General features: G+C 36.6%; 1 protein-coding gene across 1 annotated transcript in view; it reads right to left on the bottom strand.

Annotated features, from left to right (window-relative positions):
• Window positions 1-22,461, bottom strand: part of Pdcd1lg2 (programmed cell death 1 ligand 2) — a 59,753-nt gene that overhangs the window by 32,552 nt on the left and 4,740 nt on the right. Inside the window, exon 2 of the mRNA XM_026391503.2 lies at window positions 11,846-11,914. Coding sequence (XP_026247288.1) covers window positions 11,846-11,900 — 55 coding nt within the window. The 5' untranslated portion in view covers window positions 11,901-11,914. The remainder of the gene's footprint in view (window positions 1-11,845; window positions 11,915-22,461) is intronic.

Genomic DNA, 22,461 nt, shown 5'->3' with positions numbered 1-22,461 from the left:
CTTGCATTTGGTGATTTATATGCACAGTAATAGTTGAGTAGCAGCATTATAAAACCTGTCTGCATCTGGACTGTTACCACTAGGAATTGGAGTAATAATTAACACTTTTTAAACACTTACAATGAGCCAGCTGCTGAGCTAACCCTAATGTCATCATCTCATTTGATCCTGCCAACACTTCTGCAAAGTAGGAGTTACTATTCATATTTTAAAGATAAGGAAACTGAGGCTTAAAGCAGTGATACAACTTACTCATTGTCAAAGAATGATGGCCATGTAATTAGAATTCAAAATCATTTGTGTGTCCTCAATGTACATTATCACTATGTTCCTAATGACTCTATAGATATATTTCCACTGGCATGTGTATGTTATACCCATGAGTGAGATAAATATATTTTTTAGCTTTATGTTAAAGAAAAGATATTGTTTTCACTTCACGTCCCACACATGAGTTACTAAATTAAGCTAGTTTAACTTTTGAAGTTAACACATGAGAACATTGGGAAGTTTCCACAACTGCATATTTAGTGGGCAACACAGGTTTTCTCATTCATTTGGGGCTCTTAAATCAATGAAAGGGCAAAGGACTTAGTGAAAGCATGAAAAATTCATATATGCAAGTCTCTTAGCCAGATTAAAGCAGCTAACTTGAATAATGCTGTAGTCTTTTTGAAAATTCTGAGGGAAACTTTGCATTTTATTTGCAACCAGTCATCAATGAGAGTCAGCACCTGTCCCATCTCCAGGAAACACAAAACAAATCATTTGCATTATTTCCTCAAATAGTTTTTTCTCCCAAGATAGCTTCCTCTTTAAGCTAATTATATATTTTTCATTTAACATCAGAAGCTTAATTTATTTTTCAGACTTCCTATATGATGTACTTGAAAGATGAGAGGGGGCTGGAGGGCTGCTTTACACAGCTATATTCTTCAGAAAATTCCGCAGTTTCTGGTTTAGGACAAAATCCTGCTCTGGGTACCTGACTCATGCTATATTCCATGTATGAGCACTGTACGGAGGAGACACAGTAATCCTGTTCTCTTAGAAATCCTCTCCCCAACTTGATTCTTCTCTTTTGTATCTTTCAGGAGTCAGTAAAAGTAGTGGAAGATAGGCCAAGTAGAACAATCTGATCTCAGCCCCAGAGTAACCTCCGTTACCCATGATCATGAATACTTCTGGTTTTCAACAACCTCTGAAGGATGAAGAGAGGGAAACATCAATTGAGAGAAGGATGACTAGGCTTTTTTCCCTTCAAGACATGATAAAATGTAAAAGTAAATATTACCCTTTAATCATTTTTGGATTACAAGATATAATTGGGTTTTGAACAAATGTATAAGAATAAAAAGATTCAACTATAAAGCTACAATAATCAAAAGAGGGTGCTGCTGGTAAAAGGCTAGACACAAATCAGTGGAACAGAATAGATATTAGAAGTAGACCCACGTGTTGGCGCAACCATTATGGAAAGTGGTATGGCGATCCCTCAGAAAACTTGGAATTGAACCACCGTTTGACCCAGTATCCGACTTCTTGGTTTATACCCAAAGAACTTAAAATCAGCATATTACAGTGATGCAGCCACATCATTGTTTATAGCAGCTCAATTCCTAGCTAAACTATGGAACCAACCTACATGCTCTTCAACAGATGAATGGATAAGGAAAATGTGGTATATGTATGTGATGGAATATCACTCAGCCTTAAAGAAGAATGAAATCATAGCATTTGCTGGTAAATGGATGGAGCTGGAGAATATCATGCCAAGCAAAAGAAGCCAATCCCCCCAAAACAAAAGGCAAATTTTTTTCTCTGATATGTGGATGCTAATTTACAATGGGGTGAGGCTAGGGAAGAATAGAGTTACTTTAGGTAGAGGGAAGTGAAGGGAGGGGAGGGAATCTGGGGGTAGGAAGGATAGTAGAATGAATCAGACATTATTACCCTATGTAGATATATAACTGTATGACTGGTATGATTCTACATTATGTACAAGGAGAAAAATGAGAAATTATATTCCATTATATATGATGTATCAAAGTGCATTCTACTGTCATGTATAACTAATTAAAACAAATTTGAAAAAGAAGTAGATCCTCAAAAATACGACAAAATGATTTTTGACAAAGATTCAACAGCACTTCTATGGAGAAAGGATAGACTTTTCAACAAAGGCTGCAGCTGCTGGATATCTATATGGAAAAAATAAACAAGTCTCAACTTATACCTCACACCCTATACAAACACTAACTCAAAATAGATTATAAACTTGAATGTAAAATGTATAAACATAAATGTTTAGAAGAAAATCTTTTAGATTTTAGTCCAGTAGCTAGCCAGAGTACTTAGATATGACACCAAAAGCATGAAATATAAAACATTCATAAATTCAAATCCATTACAATTAAAATCTTTGCTCTGCAAAGACTCTGTAAAAGAATGAAAAGAAAAGCCACAGACTGTGAGAAAGTATTTACCAAGTACATATCTGATAAAGGATGTAGATCTGTAATATTTAGAGAACTCTCAAAACTTTTCCTGAAGATAAACAATCCAAATTAAAATTTTTCAGTGATTTGAACATACAATTTACCCAAGAAAATACACGGATTTCCAGTAAGCATATGAAATTGTGCCTTACATTATTGGTTATTAGAAAAATGCAAATTAAAACAATAATGAGATATTTCTACATATCTGTTAGAATGATGTAAAATAATAAAAAAAAAAACAACATAAGTACCAAATGCTAGTGAGAATGAGGAGAAATGGAAACTCTCATGAAATGCTGCTGGGAATCTAAAAATCAAACGTATGGAAAGGTTTAATAATTTTCTATAAATTAAATTATACTTACCATATGTCCTAACAATCCCACTCCTAGTTGTTTATTCAAATGATTTGAAAATGTATGTTCACACAGAAATGTAGATGCAAGCATTTATAGCAACTTTATTTAAAATTACCCCAAATTGGAAACAACCCAAATGTCCCTCAATTAGGAATGGATTAACCAAATATGGTACATGTATACAACAGACTACTACTTATTTACAAAAAGAAATGAACTATTGATACATACAATGATATGAATGAATCTCAAATGCATTTTGCTAAGTGAAAGAAGACAGATAAAAAGCTAATATACAATACACAATGTTCACATATATGGAAATATCATAGCAAATTCCATAAATTTGTATAATTAATCTGTATTAATAATAAAAGATAATGATTTAAGAGAATATCAAATGAATGATCTCATTTATATGACATTCTAGAAAGATTCACATTTTAAGGACAAAGAATAGGTCAATGGTTCCTGGATTTAAAAATTGGGAGAGGACAATATCAAATATCAGAGCATCAGATGTATGATGTATTAAAGGACCTAATGGGAGGGACAGACTCTAATACAATAGTAATTGAGGACTTTAACACCCCACTTTAGCAATGGACAGATCCTCCAGACAGAAAATAATAATAAAAAAAAGTAGTAGGAGTTGAACTTCACCCTAGACCAAATGGATCTAACAAACATCTACAGAATTGTTAGCTAAGTGCAGTGGTGCTTACCTGGAACCCCAGTAATTTAGGAGGCTGAGGCAGGAGAATCACAAGTTCAAGGGCAGCCTCAGTAACTGAGGCCTTAAGCAATTTAATTGGATCCTATCTCAAAAAATGAAAAGGGCTGGGGATGTAGCTCAGTGATAAAGAGCCCCTGGGTTCAAACTCCAGTTCAAAAGAAAAACAACAAATAATTAAATAAACAAACAAACAATTAAATAAACAAACAAACAAAAAATGGAAACTACAAATCAAAATCTTTGATGAATATAGATACTAAAACCCTCAATAAAATACAGGCAAATCAAATTCAAGAGCAAATTAAAAATATTATTCACCGTGATCAAGTGGGATTCATCCCAGGAATGCAAAAATAGTACAATATATGCAAATCAATAAACATGAACACCATTTCAATGGAATAAAGGACAGATGGACTTCCAAAATGATAGAGAAAATACATTCAATAAAATCTAACATCCCTTCATGTAAAAACTCTGAAAAAAATGGGCATATAAAGAACATATCTCAACATAATAAAAGACATTTATAAATAATCAACAGCTAATTATATTGAATAGGAGTTAAGCTGAAATCTTTCTAAGACCTGGAATAAGATGATCACTTCCACCACTTTTATTCAACATAGTGCCAGAAGTTCTAGGCAGAACAATAAGGCAAGAGTAAGAAATAAGGGGCATCCAAATTGGAAAAGAAGAAGTCAAATCTTCACTGTTTGTGTATAGAAACACCTAGAACTCCACTACAAAATGATTAGAAGCAAGAAATGGATTCAGAAAAGGATAAAAGCCAACATATAAAAATTAGTAACATATGCCAATAGTGAAATATCTGAGGTAGAAATCAAGAATGCAATCCCATTTACAATAGCTGCAAAAAAAAAATCCCTAGGAATAAATTTAACTAAAGAGGTAAAATACTTCTTCAATGAAAATTATAAAGCATTGATAAAAAATTAAAGATATACAAAAGGGGGAAAGACATCCTATGTTAATGGAAGATTTCATATTGTTAATTGTCTATACTATCTAAAACAATTTGGAGATTCAATGTATTTCCTATCAAAATACCAATGGCATTCTTTTTAAAAATTAATTAATTTATTTCTTCTAATTTGTTATACATGCCAGCAGAATGGATTTTAATTCATTGTACACAAATCGAGCACAATTTTTCATTTCTCTGGTTGTACACAAAGTAGACTCACACCATTCATGTCTTCATAAGTGTACCTAGGGTAATGATGTCCATCTCCTTCCACCATCTTTCCTACCCTCACACCTCCTCCCTCCCCTTTGCCCTATCCAGAGTTTCTCTATTCCTCCCATTCTGTCCTCAATCCCTAATAGGATCAGTGTCCAATAATCAGAGAAAACACTGGACTTTGGTTTTTGGGAACTGACTTACTTCACTTAGCATGATATTCTCCAACTCCACCCATTTATCTGTAAATGCCATGATTTATTCTCTTTTAATGCTGAGTAATATTCCATTGTATATAAATATCACAGTTTCTTTATCCATTTATCTATTGAAGGGCATCTAGGTGGGTTCCACAATTTAGCTATTGTGAATTGTGCTGCTATAAACATTGATGTGGCTGCATCACTATAGTATGCTGTTTTTAAGTCCTTTGGGTATAAACTGAGGAGTGGGATAGCTGGGTCAATAGTGGTTCCATTCCAAATGTTCTAAGGAATCTCCATACTGCTTTCCACATTGGCTGCACCAATTTGCAGTCCCCAGCAATATAAGAGTGTGCTTTTTTCCCCCACATCCTTGTCAACACTTATTGTTGCTTGTATTCCTAGTAACTGCCATTCTAACTGGGTGAGATGAAATCTTAAGTAGTTTTTCTCTAATTGCTAGAGATGTTGAGCATTTTTTACATATTTGTTGATCAATTGTATATCTTCTTCTGAGAAGTGTTTGTTCAGTTCCTAAGCCCATTTTTTGATTGTGTTATTTGATTTTTTGGTGTTAAATCCTTGAAATTTAACACTTTCAGTCCTTGAAACTCTAGCCAGAGCAAATAGACAGACAAAACTAATTAAAGGGATACAAATAGGAAAAGAAGAACTCAAACTATCACTATTTGCTGATGACATGATTCTATACTTAGAGGATCTGAAAAATTCCACCAAAAAACTTCTAGAATTAATAAATGAATTCAGCAAAGTAGCAGGATGTGAAATCAACATCCATAAATCAAATACATTTCTGTACATCAGTGACAAATCCTCTGAAAGAGAAATTAGAAAAACTACCTCATTCACAATAGCCTCAAAAAATATATATTTGGGGATAAACTTAACGAAAGAGGTGAAAGACCATCTCTAATGAAAACTACAGAATACTAAAGAAAGAAATTAAAGAAGACCTTAGAAGATGGAAAGATTTCCACTGTTCTTGGATAGGTAGAATTAATATTATCAAAATGACCATACTCCCAAAAGCACTATACAGATGTAATGCAATTCAAATCAAAATCCCAATGACATTTCTAGAAATAGAAAAAGCAATCATGAAATTCTTTTGAAAAAATAAGAAACTCAGAATAGCCAAAGCAATCCTTAGCAAGAAGAGTGAAGCAGGTGGCATCACAATACCATACCTTAAACTATACTATAGAGCAATAGTAACAAAAACAGTATGCTATTAGCACCAAAATAGACTTGTAGACCATTGGTACAGAATAGAAGACACAAAGACAAACCCACATAAATACAGTTATCTCATACTAATCAAAGGTACCAAAAGCACATATTGGAAAAAAGATAGTCTCTTCAACAAATGGTGCTGGGAAAACTGGAAATCCATATACAGCAAAATGAAATTAAACCCTTATCTCTCATCATGCACAAAACTCAACTCAAAGTGGAACAAGGACCTAGGAATTAGTCCAGAGACACTGTGTCTAATTGAAAAAAAGTAGGCCCAAATCTTCATCATGTTGGATTAGGCCTCTATTTCTTTAACAAAACTCCTAAAACACAAGAAATAAAATTATGAATCAATAAATATGATGGATTCAAACTGAAAAGCTTCTTCTCAGCAAAATAAAACTAATGGCATTCTTTATGTAACTAGAAAAAAAATAATTCTAAAATTTACACAGAGGCACAGAAAAAAACCCTAATAGCTGAAGTCATTTTTAGCAAAAAGAATGAAGCAGGAGACATTTTACATTACCTGAGTTCAAGTCTATTACAGATGTGTAGTAATCTAAACAGCACAGCATTGGTATAAAAACAGACACACAAACCAATGGAACTGAATAGAATGCCTAGAAGTAAATTCATGTATCTATAGCCAATGAATTTTTTACAAAGGTGCAAAGTCTTTTTTAATAAATGTTGTTGGGAGAATTGGGTATCCAATTTTATGCAGAAGAATGATACAATCTCTATCTCTAATCAGTCACAAAGATTATCTCATGCTATATTAAAGATTTAAATAAAAGACCTTAAATTATGAAACCACTAGAAGAAAGCAGAGGAAATGCTTTAGGACCTTGGACTGGGTAAGGATTTTTTGTCCTAGACCCTCAAAACACAGGAAATGAGAGCAAAAATAATCAAATGGGGTAATATAAAACTAAAAAGCTTCTGAACATCAAAGAAAACTCTCAACAGAGTGCAGATGCAACCTATATAATGGGGAAGATGTTTGCAATGTATACAGCTGACAAGGGGTTTATATCTAGAACATACAAGGAACTCCAAAAACTCAATAGCAAAGATCAGATAACTCAATTTTAAAAATGGACAGTAGATCTAAATAGACATTCCTCAAAAGAAGACATACAAATGGCCAACAAGTGCATGAAAAATGACTCAACATCACTAAGCACTGGAGAAATGCAAATTAAAACCACAGTGAGGTATGACTAATACCTCAACCAGTAAGAATGGCTAATATCAAGAAGACAAAAGGTTAACAAGTGCTGGCAGGGATATAGAGAAAGGGGAATTCTCTGAACACTTTTGGGGGGAATGTAAATCAGCTATTATGGAAAACAGTATGGAGTTGCTTAAAAAATTTAAAATAGAATAATCATATGATCCAACAGTTACCCTTTGGGTGTATAATCCAAAAGAAATGAAATCAGTATATCAAAGAAAAATCTATAGTTCCATGTTTACTGCAGCACTATTTACAGTAGCCAAGAAATGTAAACAACCTAAGTGTCTGTCCGCTGATGAACAGATAAAGCAAATGTGTACACGTGCATGATAGAATACTATTCAGCCATAAAAAATGAAATTCTGACATTTTCAACAACATGGATTGAACTGGAGATCATTATGATAAGTGACACAAAGCAAGCATAGAAAGACTGGTGTCACATATGTGGATTTGTCTTCATATGTGGAATCTAAAAAAACGTTGATTTCATAGAAGTTGAGAAGAGAATGATGCTTACCAGAGGCCAAGAATAGTAGGTAGGGCAGCAGGAGGGATTGTGAAGAGTTGATCAATAGATCTAAGACTCAGATAGGACTCACTGGGTTACTATTGCATGGTATGGTGACTATAGGTGTAGTATACATTTCAAAAAGCTAGAAGAAAGGATTTTGAAAGTTTTCACTGCTAATAAATGATAAATGTTTGAAGAAATAAATATGGTTAGCCTGATTTAAACATTATACGATGTATATGTGTATCAAACATTACATAGTATCTCATTAATATGTACATCTTTTATGTTTTTATGTATTAGTAATTTTTTTTTTTAATTTGGAGGAGGATTTCTCATTTGGCCAATGATAGAACTTTTCTGGATCTTGATTGTGATGGGGGTTTATAAGACTACATACATTTGTCAAAATTCACAGATGAGTTTTATATATGTAAACTTAAAAATTAAAAATATGAAAATGTTCCTAATATTTTACTTCAGACTTTATAGATAATTCAGTAGAGCTTGTTTGGAGCCTACAAGTAAGAAAAGAGTTAATGATTAGTAGTTTATTGGAATCATATTTCTAGTCAACCTTTGTTGCTGTCTTTGGGAGGCACATTTTTTTTTTCGAGCATTAATCCAGGAAAAAATTGACATTACTGTAGTGTCCGTCAGTAGGGAATTGGTTAAGTGAATCACAGCATGTTTAATGAAATTTATATAGTCATTTAAATTTTTTTTAAAAGGGGACAGAAAAGTTAGTGCTATGGGGAGTGTTTGGATAGATTAATCAAGGCATGGGCAGATGAAGATATTCTGGGGAGTTGGCAAAGATCCACTTCTTGATAAGGGTGGTGCTTATAAAAGGGTTCAGTAACATTAAGCTTTACATTTGTTTCATGTGGTTTTCTGCATCTATGGTATGTTTTACCACCAGAAAGGCTTTAAAAAGAAAAATTATAAAAAACTATTTAATTAGGACTGGGTTTATGGTAGAGCACTTGCCTAGCATGTGTGAGGCACTGGGTTTGATCCTCAGCACCACATAAAAATACATAAGTAAAGTTATTATGTCTATCTTCTGCTAAAAATATTTTTTTAAAAAAAATATTTATTTAAGGAAAATGTACATCTGTGACCCTACCACCCATCCAAAGAACTGGAACATTACTAATAAGACATATCTACCAGAGGTAATTGACACCTGCATATTGTGCTTTGTCTTATATGTATGTGTATGCTTAAGTAATATATTATTTATAAAAATGATATTGTGCTATATACCATATTTCTGGGCTTGACTTTTTTTTTAGGCTCAACATTATGCAATTCACATAGATAGATGCAGTGGCATGTTTTTGTAATTAATTTATTTGCTCACAGTATAATATTCTATTTTGTTCATAATCCATAATTTCCTTATCTATTTTCCAGAATGCCTGGGTTGTTTTTTTTTATTTGAAATGATGAAATGCTGCTATAAGCATTATTTTTAAAATTTAAAATAGAAATGTATGCAGAGAGAGTATTAGGGCATTATATTGACATAATTCAAATATGGTGTTTTTCCTTTTCAATGAAGAGTGCAGGTGGAAGGTTGCACCAGGAACAATGAAGCAATGGGGTCTTTAGTGTGGCCACCGAAGGTATGACTCTCCCAGGAGCAGGATGTGGTAGCCTGACTGCTCTCATATGCTTTTTTAAGGGTTTCTTTTATTTTCAAAATCATATTTTTACTAGACAAATAATTCCTAAATTCATTTTTTTTGCTTAAAAGTTTTAAAATGAGTAAACATGATGGATAAAATTGTCCTTTCTACAGCATCCCAGATCTTTTTTCCTTTACCAGAAGTAAACACTCAGATTCTTTGATTTCTAGGTGTTTCAGTTTTCTTTCTCCTTTGAAATGCAAACTCTTTAATTAGGGAGATGTGAAATGACAAGGTTTTAAACCAACTCCTGAGGAGAAGGCATTCTAAAATTAAGGCATTCAATGTTTGTCTGAACTGAAATTATCGGCAGTGTGGAAAGCAGAGTAAAATTCTGAGTTTGTGGAAAATCAAGGAAGTAATGATTTTAACTTCTTTTGGGTTAATTTTTCAACTATCATCCATATGTTTTACTTTTTGAAATTTTCAGAATGAACTTTCAATAGATATCTATATTCAGATCTATGTACAAAATCCATTCCCAAGTTGGAAGACTTATGAATTTGTCTTCCATATTTGCTTACCGCCATTGTTGTAGCCTAGTAAAGTAGAAAGGACAATAAATCTGTTGAAATATTTCATGTGCCACCAAACTATGTAATTTTAAGAAAATTAAATAACATTGGTAAATTGCCTAGCATAGTGTCAGGTATTTAGTTCATGTCCTTAGTAAATATGATCTCTATTCCCTATATCCTTTAGTATACCTAATGGAGAGCTAGTGCCTTCTCATTGCCTTGGGCTGTTTCTTAAAAAGAAAAATCCTTTCTCTTCAAAAAGATCAATGATGGATTAAAAATGTCTATCTCTTTTTTTTTCCCCCCTAGGAGAAAAGACCAAAACAAAACAAAACAAAAACAAAAACACCATTGGGCATTTAAACTACAAACCCACAGAGGTTGCACAATCCCCAAGCTTTCACCTGAAGCACTCAATCCTCTCAGGGGACAGGGAACTCTAGTTTCAGACCCTTCTTTTGAACTTTGGTCACACTAGTTACTTTATGAAACTTGAAGCCCTTTAGTATAAAGCGGGTGCTTGCACCTTTTGCATGTCTCTAAAATCCCAGCCAAGTAGGATTCCTTGCAAAGGAAACAAAGAGCTTCTTTAGCTTGTACTGCTGGCTCAGGGTAGGAGGAGGCAGAATATTTGAGTCTCCTTTTGAGAAGGGTGCCAAATCTATGTTTCCAGGACCAGAAAAGGCTGGGCAGCCCAAGTAAGGGAGTAGAACATAGCTGAGAAAAGAACCATCTGGGGCCACCTGGACTGGGAAAGAAAGCTCTTCAAAAGGTTATCAAGTGCCAAAGGATTATTTGTCAACCAAGAGCAGAATGTTAGGTGATTTCCATGGGATTAGGGCTGCTACCACCAAGGACTTTATCCCCCTTTCCACCTCCTTCTTTCTCTCTTACCTCCTGTCATTTGACCAAAATAATGCACTCCTGATCCTTACTGCACACTGTAAGGGTCTGAAGTCTGCTTGCCAGGAAAACAATCAGTTCTTAAATGGCTCCTTTCCACTTGCCCACATCCTTCAGTAGATGACCCATCTTCAAGTCTAAAGGCAGAACCTTCAGATGCATTGTTCACTGGGGCTTTAGGAAGACTCTGAGTTTTCAATTCAAGTAGTCCACATTAAGGTAAGAATGACCAAAGGCTGCTGCTGTTGCATTTTAAAAGAGCAACTCACATGAAAGTATAATAATAGGTAGAATGTCTTCGAGAGACTCTGCACTAATAAAGTCCTCTAGATGTTTTGGACCTTGTCTACTCACTCTCCCTGCCACAAGGGAAGGAGAAAGCCTCTTGGCATTTCACCTTTAAAGAAACTCAGTCGCTGATCTCTAGTATCAGTTCAGATGCAAGTGGCCTGAGTAGTCATGCCTTCTTGTCATTACTCTTATTGGATAATGCAGATGGATGGATCAATATCCTCAGTCCCCATTTTCATAAGACAGGGACATTAGAATACACAAGCCACCCTGACACAATTCTTTTGCTTGAAGCAGCCAGTGATCATACTTCCCCTCAAAGAAAGCCTTCAGCCTGAGGACCACAGGCTCATTATTGGCCTGAGTGAGGGGCCACTACCTGCTCCCCTCCAGGACCCGTCCCTCCCTTTGTCTTTTCTTACCTGCTGCCTGATGAAGCTGCGATCCTAGGTTCAACATTAGCAGGAGGAAGAACATGTTCTGTATTTGATCTGAAATAGACAATTGAAAGTTTCAGAGCCTAACACAGTCTTCCTGGGCCTCATGATTTGGTGATTTGCTTACTCCGGAGAATAGGGTAAAGACTCATAAATAAATATTTTGGGGGAAGGCATAAACGGCAGGGGAGCGGAACTGCAAAGAGAAGTTGTAGTTTGACTGTCTGGAGGATAGGGGATGTAGCGTAGAAGGAAGTGAGACAGTCTTTCTCAGTCCAAACCAGAAGCTATTCTTCCTATTCTAATGGCTTTTTCTGAAGATGAACCAGTTTTCGTGAGTAGCCCACACTGGTGGTTATCTGCACCTCTTTGTGTCTGCCACAAAACTTTACATCATACTTCTCATCCCCCCAATAGCAGGCCCTCAAATACCAGAAGTGTCTTGTCAAGTGGATAATGCACACCACCTTCTCTAGCTGGATTGGAAATCAGGGAATTGGATATTTGAGAACAGGGTTTGGTAGAAACAGAGCTGTGTTCTCAGTAAATACTTGCTAGTTGGTTGAGTAGCATAGTAGAGCTGTCTTGAGTGCTGCAATCCACGTGCTCATCATGTGACTTACCTCTTACCAAGAGGTTTAAATGGGGAAAATGGAGAGTAGGTTCTGATGGGGGTTGCTCCACCTTGGTCCTGCTCTACCTCCTGTGCTTCTACCTTTGATCCCAGGCTTTTTCCATCCAAAGGATGGCTCTGGTTGTAGGGAAAAGAGCAGAGCACACACAGCTATTTTGTCCTCAAAGGGACTTTACAACTTTTATTAGTAAAGGGACCATTTCTCAAGGAAAATCTGTTGGAGCCATACATCTGAGGCTATAATGGCAGAGATACTCTGAGTGTGATGGAAAGTCATTTGAATGTTTGGACCGGCAGAATGACATGACCTCATTTACATTTCTGAAAGAGGGCTCAGCTTTGGCTAGATGACAGACTTGTTGGGAGGAGAGGCAGTTGGTAACATTAGAAGCAGGAAGATCAGTTAGGAATATCTTTGCAGAAATGGTGATAGCTTGGATTAAGTGTTGGGGCTAGTGAAGGTGACAAGTGGTCTGTTGAGGCATTTATGCATTTTTCTTTGTCTTTTAAATTTATTCTAAAAATTTCAACATCTTTATGAAAGTATAGCTGACATACAAAAGAAAGCAATTTCTTAAAAAAGAGAAAGTAATCTCTGTGTGTGTATGTGTGTTTAAAACAGACTTTTAAAATTCTACAATACAATTCAGTGGTCTTTAATATATTCACAGAGTTGTGCAGCCAACACTACTATCTACTTTTGGAATATTTCAATTACCCTAAAAGGAGCCATACCATTAAAAGAAACTCCCCATTTCCCTGTCCCTCTCTCCATAACCTCTAACTACCCCTAATCTGCTTCCTGTCTCTATCAATTGCTTATACTGGTCATTTCATATAAATGGAATCATACAATGCTTGGCTTTTTGTGACTGGCTTCCTTTACTGAACATAATGTTGTCAAACTTTATCTGTGTTGTAACACATCAATACTTCTTTCTTTTTTTATGACTGAATAATATTAAATTGTATAATATAATGCATTTTGTTTATCCATTCATCTGTTGATTGATATTCAAATTTTTCCACTTGTTGACTATTTTGAAAAACTCTTCTATGAATATTCATGTACAATTTTTTGTGTATATATGCTTCCAATTCTCATGGATATATATATATGGATATATATATATATATATATATATATATATATATGTGTGTGTGTGTGTGTGTGTGTGTGTGTGTTTGTGTGTGTGTATGTATATGTCTAATAGTCATTTGAAATGCCTATTAGACTGGCAAGTGGAGGTGTTCAGGAGGCAGTTGGATAACAGGTCCAAATACATAGTGTGTGTGTGTGTGTGTGTGTGTGTGTGTGTGTGTGTATATATATATATATATATATATATATATATATATATATATAAAATTGCTGGCTCAAATGGTATCTCTGTGTTTAAGTCTTTGAGGAACTGCCAAACTCTTTATCAAACATATGTTTGGAAATATATTCTCTCATTTTGTAGATTGTCTTCAAAGCTTTTTGATAGCATTCTTCCAAGCATAAATGTTTTAATTTAAAATTAACTTCAAAGAACATATTAATTTAATTTTGATAAAGTTCAGATGATCTACTTTTTTCCTCTATTGTTTGTGTTTTTGGTGTCATATCAAGGAAACTGTTGCCTGGTCTGAGGTTACAAAGATTTACATTTATGTTTTCTCCTAAGAAATAAATATATTCTAGTTCTTATATTTAGGTTTCTGATTCATTTTGAATTAATTTTTGCATATGATATGAGGTAAGGCTCTAAACTCATTCTTTGGTACATAGACATCCAGTTGTTCCCGAATAATTTGTTGAAAAACTATACTTTCTCTATTGTGTTGGCTTGGCACCTTGCAAAAAATTGCTTGACCAGAGATGTGTGGGTTTATTTCTAGACCTCCAATTCCGTTTTCATCTCTATTTCTCCTATGTGAGTACCACACAGTAGTGAATACAATAGCTTTGCAGTAAGTTTTGAAAACAGGAAGTATGAGTCCTTCAACTTTGTTCTTCTTTTTCAAACTCCCCCCCACTCCCCACCCCCGCCCTGTCCCATTCTGGCTCCTTTGAATTTCCATATGAGTTAGAATGGGCTTGTTTATTTGTGGGGGAAAAAAAAGTTGAAAATTTGGTAGGAATTGTATCAAATCTGTAGATCTGTCACAGGAGAAGAGATGTCTCTGGAGAAGGATCCAAGGAGTTCCCAGAGGAGAGGGGAACTCAACTCAGGGCAAGAAGTGTTCTTGGCATAAGTGATGGGAAAGAATTTCAGCATGAGCCATACAAAGGCATAGACAGAAGTTTATTTAGGAAGAAGATACCCATTCAAGAGAGAATGTAGACTGTCTCGAGAGCAAAATGGAGAGGCCTGAAGGAAAAGCAGGTTTAGGAGAAGAAACTACAAGTTGTATTTCACGTTTGTATGATTTGAAATGCCTATTAGACTGGCAAGTGGAGATGTTCAGGAGGCAGTTGCATAACAGGTCTAAAGGTTGATAAAGAGATAACTTAAGAGTCATCAACACATAAGTGTTCTTTAAATCCATAAGCTGCATGACATTGCCTATGGGGAGACAGGGAAGTGAAAGTAGACAAAACAGACATGTGCGGCATTTCAACATTTATAGATCTTGGTGAAGAGAGGGCACCAGCAAAGAAGATTGAGAAGAAGGGTAACAGGGCAAATGATAGTATATGTTAACCATATCCTTCCATCTCTGTATTCTAATGCTTTGATTTCCTGGAGGCTTGCTGATCCTAAAGGGGTTGCCCTTCCCTAGGTTAGCCAGTTACAAGAAGTAGGAAACAATATGCACATGAACACACCTTTCAATTGCAAACCAACCAACCCAGAGTTCATACTCTCAACCACTTCCTTTATTGTGCCCTTCCACATTTACAGTCACCAATCACTTGCCCTAATCATCCCAACCCCAGAAAACTAGAGAGAGCTCCTATGGTCCAGGGCCTACAGAAATCATTCATCTTAGTCAACCACGAATCTGCTTTCCTTGTCTCACCTGCTCCTTCCTATGGAAACCACAGTAAAGGTGCCTGCCCATGTGTCCCACCTACCTCCTTTGCCCCATGACTGATCTTGGCGCTTCCCTATGTAGCCCCTGCACTTGCATCCTTTTTTTCTTGGGATCTTTCCAGTGGCTGAGGATTGGCCACATGGGACATAAATTCCTTAAGTAACAAAGTGCTTAAATTGTTTTTCAGGAAAAGGCTTCCGAATCCCCTCAAGGACGATGTGATCAGCTGTTCAAGAATGGACATGTGCAGAAGCAGCTAGCTCCTCTGGTCAATGACCTTTTGACGTCAAATGTTCCAAATTCCCTGCATAGCATATAACTCCCTCAGGAAAGAAACATGTTCCTTCTGAGGCACAATGACCATCTTTGCCTGTTCAGAGGAATCTCAAACTCCCTCATCTTGACAATCAATCAACAAGCAGTTTCTCCCTTCTCCCTCTCTGTAAATTTGCATTTACACAATTTACATCATTCAGGATGTAATTTGTGCATCAGGGAGACAGATTTGAGCCTTTTCCCCCTCTGCTCCTGACTTCCTTGCCAGGTGACCTTCCAAGAAAGCTATTTCTTTTTGCCATAATATCAGCTTTTATGTACACAGGCAATGAGACCTTGCTTGGTATCAATGACAGTTGCCTCCTGATCTGTTGGCCTCACCATATATATAAAAAAACAAATAAAACTTACATTTTAAAACACAGCACTACAAGGAAGGAGCGACTGACAGAGATAAATGTTGCTGCAAGTTGGATTTAGTAGTATGGAAGTCATCCATGATCTTGACAAGTGCACATGAAAGTTCTAGAGGTAAAGATGTGGAGATGATAGAATGTAGCCAACTCTTTAGAGAAGAGTGTTACAAAACCATGAAGATAAATGAATCAGTAACTAGAGGGAAATGTGAGGTCCACAGTTGGTTGTACTCTTGGTTTTATTTTCAGAAGGATGAGACGGGTAACAAATGGGAGCTTTGCACAGGGAAGTACTCATGACACACCTAGCTGAACTTGACAATACTCTTCCTCATCAAAATGGAAGTATACCTGCTGGGCCCTCCGGTACATGCCCATAATACTAGTGACTTGGAAGGATGAGGTAGGAGGATTGCAAGTTCCAGGCTAGCCTGGGAAATTTTGTGAGACATTGTCTCAAAATAAAATAAAAAGGACTGTGGATATAGCTCAGTGGTAGAGTGCCCCTGGATTCAATTCTTAGTACCCACCCCCGCCCCCCACACACTAAAGAAAATGTAATTTGAAAAGGTATCATCCTAGGCACTTAGCAATTATGAGCTGATTAGCACTTTTAAGCACTTTTGAGCAGCACTTACCAACTTCCTATTTTTAGAACATGAAAGAATGACATAACATAGTGCTAGTAACAGAAAGGACTCCTGGAAGACCCATCTCTGGCTTTAACTTCTCCTTCTTCCTTGCCCATCCAACGGGACTTTCCTGACATACTGTGCCCTTGGCAAAACTGAGGGACAGACATTGTTACAAAAGTACTTTCCAACCACAATTCTCCTGTATTAAACTTTCTTCTAAGAAAAAAAATGTGCTCCGTGAAATGGTTAAGAGCTCAGTCTCTAAAATCAGACACATCTAGTTTCAAAGTCTGGGCTTACAAATTATTAGCCTCTAACACCTTGGACAACTTGTGAAAACTGTGTTTTATTTTCCTGGAATACCAATAATAATAATAGCCATCTCAAGACAGAATCTTGAGGGTCATCTTCAACCTACTCATCTCTCATCTGCCAAATCCAGTCCATTCCTTAGTTCTGTTATTTCGGAGGCAGGAAGATAGATCTTCCATAAATAGCCAGGATAAGGGTGTTGAAGAAGGACAGGGGACACCATGCCAATCTGAAAGAGACATTGGGTCTGAAGGACATCTTGTGACTTGCTCTCCATGCATTTAACCACAATATCTTCTTCTGACCTAGAATACCTGTTTCTATTCTTCACATCTTTAGTCACTGCATCCCTTCCTTAGTTACTCTTGCTCTTACCCCTAGCAACAGCCAACCACAAGCAGACCTCTACCTGAAATGCTTCCTCTAATAGATGTGTCAAAAACCACCAGGTGAGAACTGACCTCTTAATCATGGAAATAAAGGATTGAAATTATGCATTCCTGATTGGTTTATTAAACCCAGACCTTGAAGAGTTTGATTGGTCCATGCTGATATCCCTCAACCCACCAATCACCTTGGCTGGGTCATCAGACATGCCTTTAAAAACCCCGAGACAACTCCCTTTTGGGAGCTCTGCTTCTTTCTATTACTTTAATAAATCCTATTATTTTGCTCTCATCCTTGTGTCCCTGGATTTCATTCCTTGAATTTGTGAGACGAAGAACTCAACTGCTTAACTTCCGGTTACATTTCTACCTCTTTAATGCTGCTTAGATGACCTCTGTTTTCTGCACCCCATTACCATAACCTCCATTCATCTTCTTGTCATTTTTCCTTATCTCATTGCAGAGGCTCCTCACTGCTGCTTTCCCTTTTTGTCTTGCTTCCCTCAGCTCTATTCTCCATTTACTGAAGTAGAGGCCAACACCATTGGATTCATCCTCAACTCTTTTCTTCTTTCAACCTATATCTAATTCACTAACAAGTCCTGCGGCCCCTTCCTTCGATTATATCCAGAACACGACCTCTTCTCACTGTCTTCTCTGTTTCCTTATCACTCAGTGCCATTATCATCTCTTATGGTGTTGCAACAGTCTGATAACTGGATGCTATGGTTCTAATCTCAGCTTTCTAAAGTTGATTTTTAACACAGAAGACAGAATGATTCTTCAAAAATATGAGTCAAATCGTATGTGCTGAGGGCTTAACATTTCACACAGAGGAAAGTCCAAAGTCCTTCCAATAGCCCAAGCAAGAAAGACCTCTCTTTTGGGCTCCATGCTTTGGAAGCTTCCACTGTGGCCAATCCTCTCCCTGCAGTGTGAGGTGTTCGAAGAACCAAGAGGGCTCCTCTGAAAGCTTTTACCTTCCCACCCCATCTCTCACAATCGGGGTCTTTGGGACTTGGAATTCCCTGTCTGAATGGCTCTAAGCTTACTCCCAGGCCTGTGTGTCTTCCTTCCAAGATCCAGCTCCCAAGGACAGATCTGGCAGTGTGCCAGGTTCCACAATCTGGACACCTTCATCACTCTTTCTGGTAATATTGTATTTTGCAAAATTGTAACAGCAACTCTACCCTCACTTCAGCATTTTTAACTTTCCGTACCCATCTCTTAATTCCCCAAAGCTTTCATTATCATCTAATATATCATATAATTTACATCTTTATGATATTGTTGCCTATCATACTTCATATGAATATAAGTACAAAGAGGATAGTGATCTTTGCTTTGCTCATTGTTATGCATTCATCTCCTAGAACAGTAAGTAGGCCCTCAGCATTTGTTGAATGAATTACCCCTTTATACAGTAGGCAAAATAATGTCCAGAATAATCAAATCCAGCGATGTAATTTCTGCTTGAAGGACTTTAACAGCTCTCATTATTTAAAAAGTCAAGTCTTCCTTAGTATGGCCTGCAAAACTTCCCTTAATCTGGCCTTCTGGCTTCATGCACATGGAAATATAAGCATTTTCTAAGAATAGGACCTCATGGCTGCTTTGAAAATTCTAATCTCATTTTACTTTTACTAATTTATTTTTCCTGTACCTCAGTTTTATCATAAACTTTAAAAAAATTTGTAGTTCATATTATACTTTTTGTTAAGAGGATTTACATCTTTCTACTTCCAACTACCTTAGAGGATCCCCTCCTCCTTAAATGTATCCTATTTCCTTCTAGTGTTAGTACTTTACTCATTGCTGGTATAAGTTGCTATAGTTCTGTCTTCCTTGCTAGAACAAGAGCTCCTAATACTGAATTAGGTTCTCATAACTTTGTTGAATGAACAAAGAAATGAATGGTTGCATGTGAAGGATATAGGAAACAACAACTCCCCAGGGGAAAAGGGGAACCACTATCCCTAGGGAGAAAGGAGGACAATGGGTCCAAGGGAGAGAAGCAAAACAATATGCTTTGCACTTTTGCCATTTGCCAGCAACAATGGGCTTTGAACTTTCACAACTGCTTCCCCTAACTTGGGCTTTGAACTTGCACAACTGTGACCCCTGCTTATCCAACTGATGCATTTTGCTGATTCAAGTTTCACTTAAACCTTATAAAAATCAGACCCCTCTTGTAACCAGTTGTCATTTTCTCTCCTGAAAATGTGCCCTCTGATGCTTAACATCACCACTTAATAAAAGTCATCACTGATCTGTTGAGATCTGTCCTTGTTCTGGTTATTTTTGCTTTCAACAAGCATGACAGCTTAGCATCATACTCAGGAGTCTGAGACTCACTTCTGGTTGGCTCCTTCCTCTTTAAGAGAAACCTTAATTTATTTACTTATTTTGGAAAAACCTATGAAAGGACTTTCCATCAACTAGTGCCACTTGCAATGGAATAGGCCACTAATGGGATGGGAGGTCATCATTCCTGGACTTTTTAAGAAAAGGGTCCATGTTGAAACAAGGGTTTCAAACTTAAGAAAACAGTCAATGTTGAATTTAGGGATGGTGATCCTCTTTCAACAGTAAAATAACTTGCAACATTGTCACCCAGAGAAATTGTCACCAGTCCTAGGCCAGAGGCCTGACTCTGGGGGTTCTAACAAATCAGGTCTGGCCACTTGTCCCCAAAACTGAATAGAAAAGGTAATGGTGAAAAGAAGAAAAGAAACTTTAATTAATATGTTCATATTGGGAAGGCAAAGCAAGGTCTTGCACCTTAGCCCTGTCTTCAGGGGTGCTGACAGGAGCTTTAGGTATAAGCAGAGGAAGAATTGGGGCAGGTAACAAGAGATATGCATAATTAAGTACCCTTGGTCAAACTGTGGTCTGGTGGATAATTATTTCAGTTTTGGTTCTATGAGGTGGCTTTGGAAAACTTTTTTTTCTTTGTTTTTTAATTTATTAAATGGATTTATTGTTTAACTTCTTTTCTCTTCTTTTTAAAGAATTTTTAAGTTCATTCTAGGTAGTTAAACATGATGGTAGAATGCATTTTGACACATTGCACACAAATGGAGTATAAATTCTCATTCCTCTGGCTGAACAGGGTGCAGAGTCACATAAGTAGTGTAATTATAAATGTATGTAGGGTAATAAAGTCCACTTCATTCCACCATCCTTCACACCTCTAAGCCTCCTCTGCTCCCTCACTCCCCTCTGCCCAATCCAAAGTTCTTTCATTATTCCCTACTGCCCCCCACCCGCCATTATGGATCAGTATTCACTTATCAGAGAAAACATTTGGCCTTTGGTTTTTTGGGTCTGGCTTATTTCACTTAGCATGATATTCTCCAGCTCCACCCATTTACCTGCAAATGCCATAATTTCATTCTTAATTAAGGCTGAGTATTCCATTGTGCATATATGCCACAATTTCTTTATCTATTCATCTGTTCAAGGGTACCTAAATTGGTTCCATTGTTTAGCTATTGTGAATTGAGCTGCTATAAACATTAATGTAGCTGTGCCACTATAGTATACTGATTTTAAGTCCTTTGGGTGGGATACTTGGGTCAAATGGTTGTTCCATTCCAAGTTTTTTTTTAGAAATCTCCATACTGCTTTCCATAGTGGTTGCACCAATTTGCAGTCCCACCAGCAATGTATGAGTGTGCCTTTTTCCCCACACCCTTTCCAACATTTATTGTTGCTTGTATTCTTGATAATTGCCATTCTGACTGGAGTGAGATGAAATCTTAGAGTAGTTTTTCTCTAACTGCTAGAGATGTTGAACATTTTTTCATATGTTTGTTAATCAATTGTATTTTTTTCTTCTGTGAAGTCTCTGTTCATTTCCTTAGCCCAATTTATTGATTGGGTTATTGTGGTTTTTTTTTTTGGTGTTGTTTTTTGAGTTCTTTATATATCCTGAAGATTAATTCTCTATCTGAGGTGTGTGTGGTAAAGATTTTCTCCCATTCTGTAGGCTCTCTCTTCACATTATTGATTGTTTTCTTTGCTGACAAGAAGCTTTTTACTTTGAATACATCCCATTTATTATTTCTTGAGTTTACTTCTTGCACTTTAATAGACTTAAAATCAAGAGTCATATGACCATCTCAAAGATGCAGAGAAAGCATTTGACAAAATACAACACCTCTTCATGTTCAAAACACTAGAAAAACTATGAATAGCAAGAACATACCTGAACATTGTAAAAGCTATCTATGCTAAGTCCAAGGCCAACATCATTGTAAATAGAGAAAAATTGGGAGCATTCTTTCTAAAAACTGGAACAAGACAGGGATGCCCTCTTTCACCACTTCTATTCAACATAGTCCTTGAAACTCTAGTCAAAGCAATTAGACAGACAAAAGAAATTAAAGAGATACAAATAGAAAAAGAAGAACTATCACTATTTGCTGATGACCTGGAAAAGTTCTTGTCTCTTAAGGAGGCAATTTCCACTTGCTACTCAGGATGATCTATGAGACCTGTGATTCTGAAAGGGGCAATTGAATTCCTGTGAATTGACTGCTCCTGCTTGAGGGGGAAGTTCATCATGAGGATTTTCTAGAAGGTGTCAGACAACCACTGAAGACTCAAGGTAGCACTCCAGGGGTCTGATGTAAAAGCTGACAGTAGAATATTCCTGAAAATCTTGTCTCAGTCTTGAAGGAAGATAGATGAGGTAAATTTAGGGCTAATAAACCTTGTACTAACAGTTGAGGTGCACACTTCTTAAATGATCAACATGCCTACATGCAGAGCTAAGCAGGTCACAAAGTTTAAGGTCATAAAGGAGAAATACAAAATGAAGGCAGAGAGTTCAAGCTTTATCCTGTTTTCAGTAACTCATCGGGCAGCTGCAGGCCTAAATAAAGAGACGCTGCTTTTGCAAAGTCAGCCTCTC

The sequence above is a fragment of the Urocitellus parryii genome, chromosome 4, assembly GCF_045843805.1.
Source record: "Urocitellus parryii isolate mUroPar1 chromosome 4, mUroPar1.hap1, whole genome shotgun sequence".
NCBI classification, from domain to species: Eukaryota; Metazoa; Chordata; class Mammalia; order Rodentia; family Sciuridae; genus Urocitellus; species Urocitellus parryii.
Note: the sequence above shows the minus strand (reverse complement) of the source record. Positions and strands in the feature narration are given on the sequence as shown.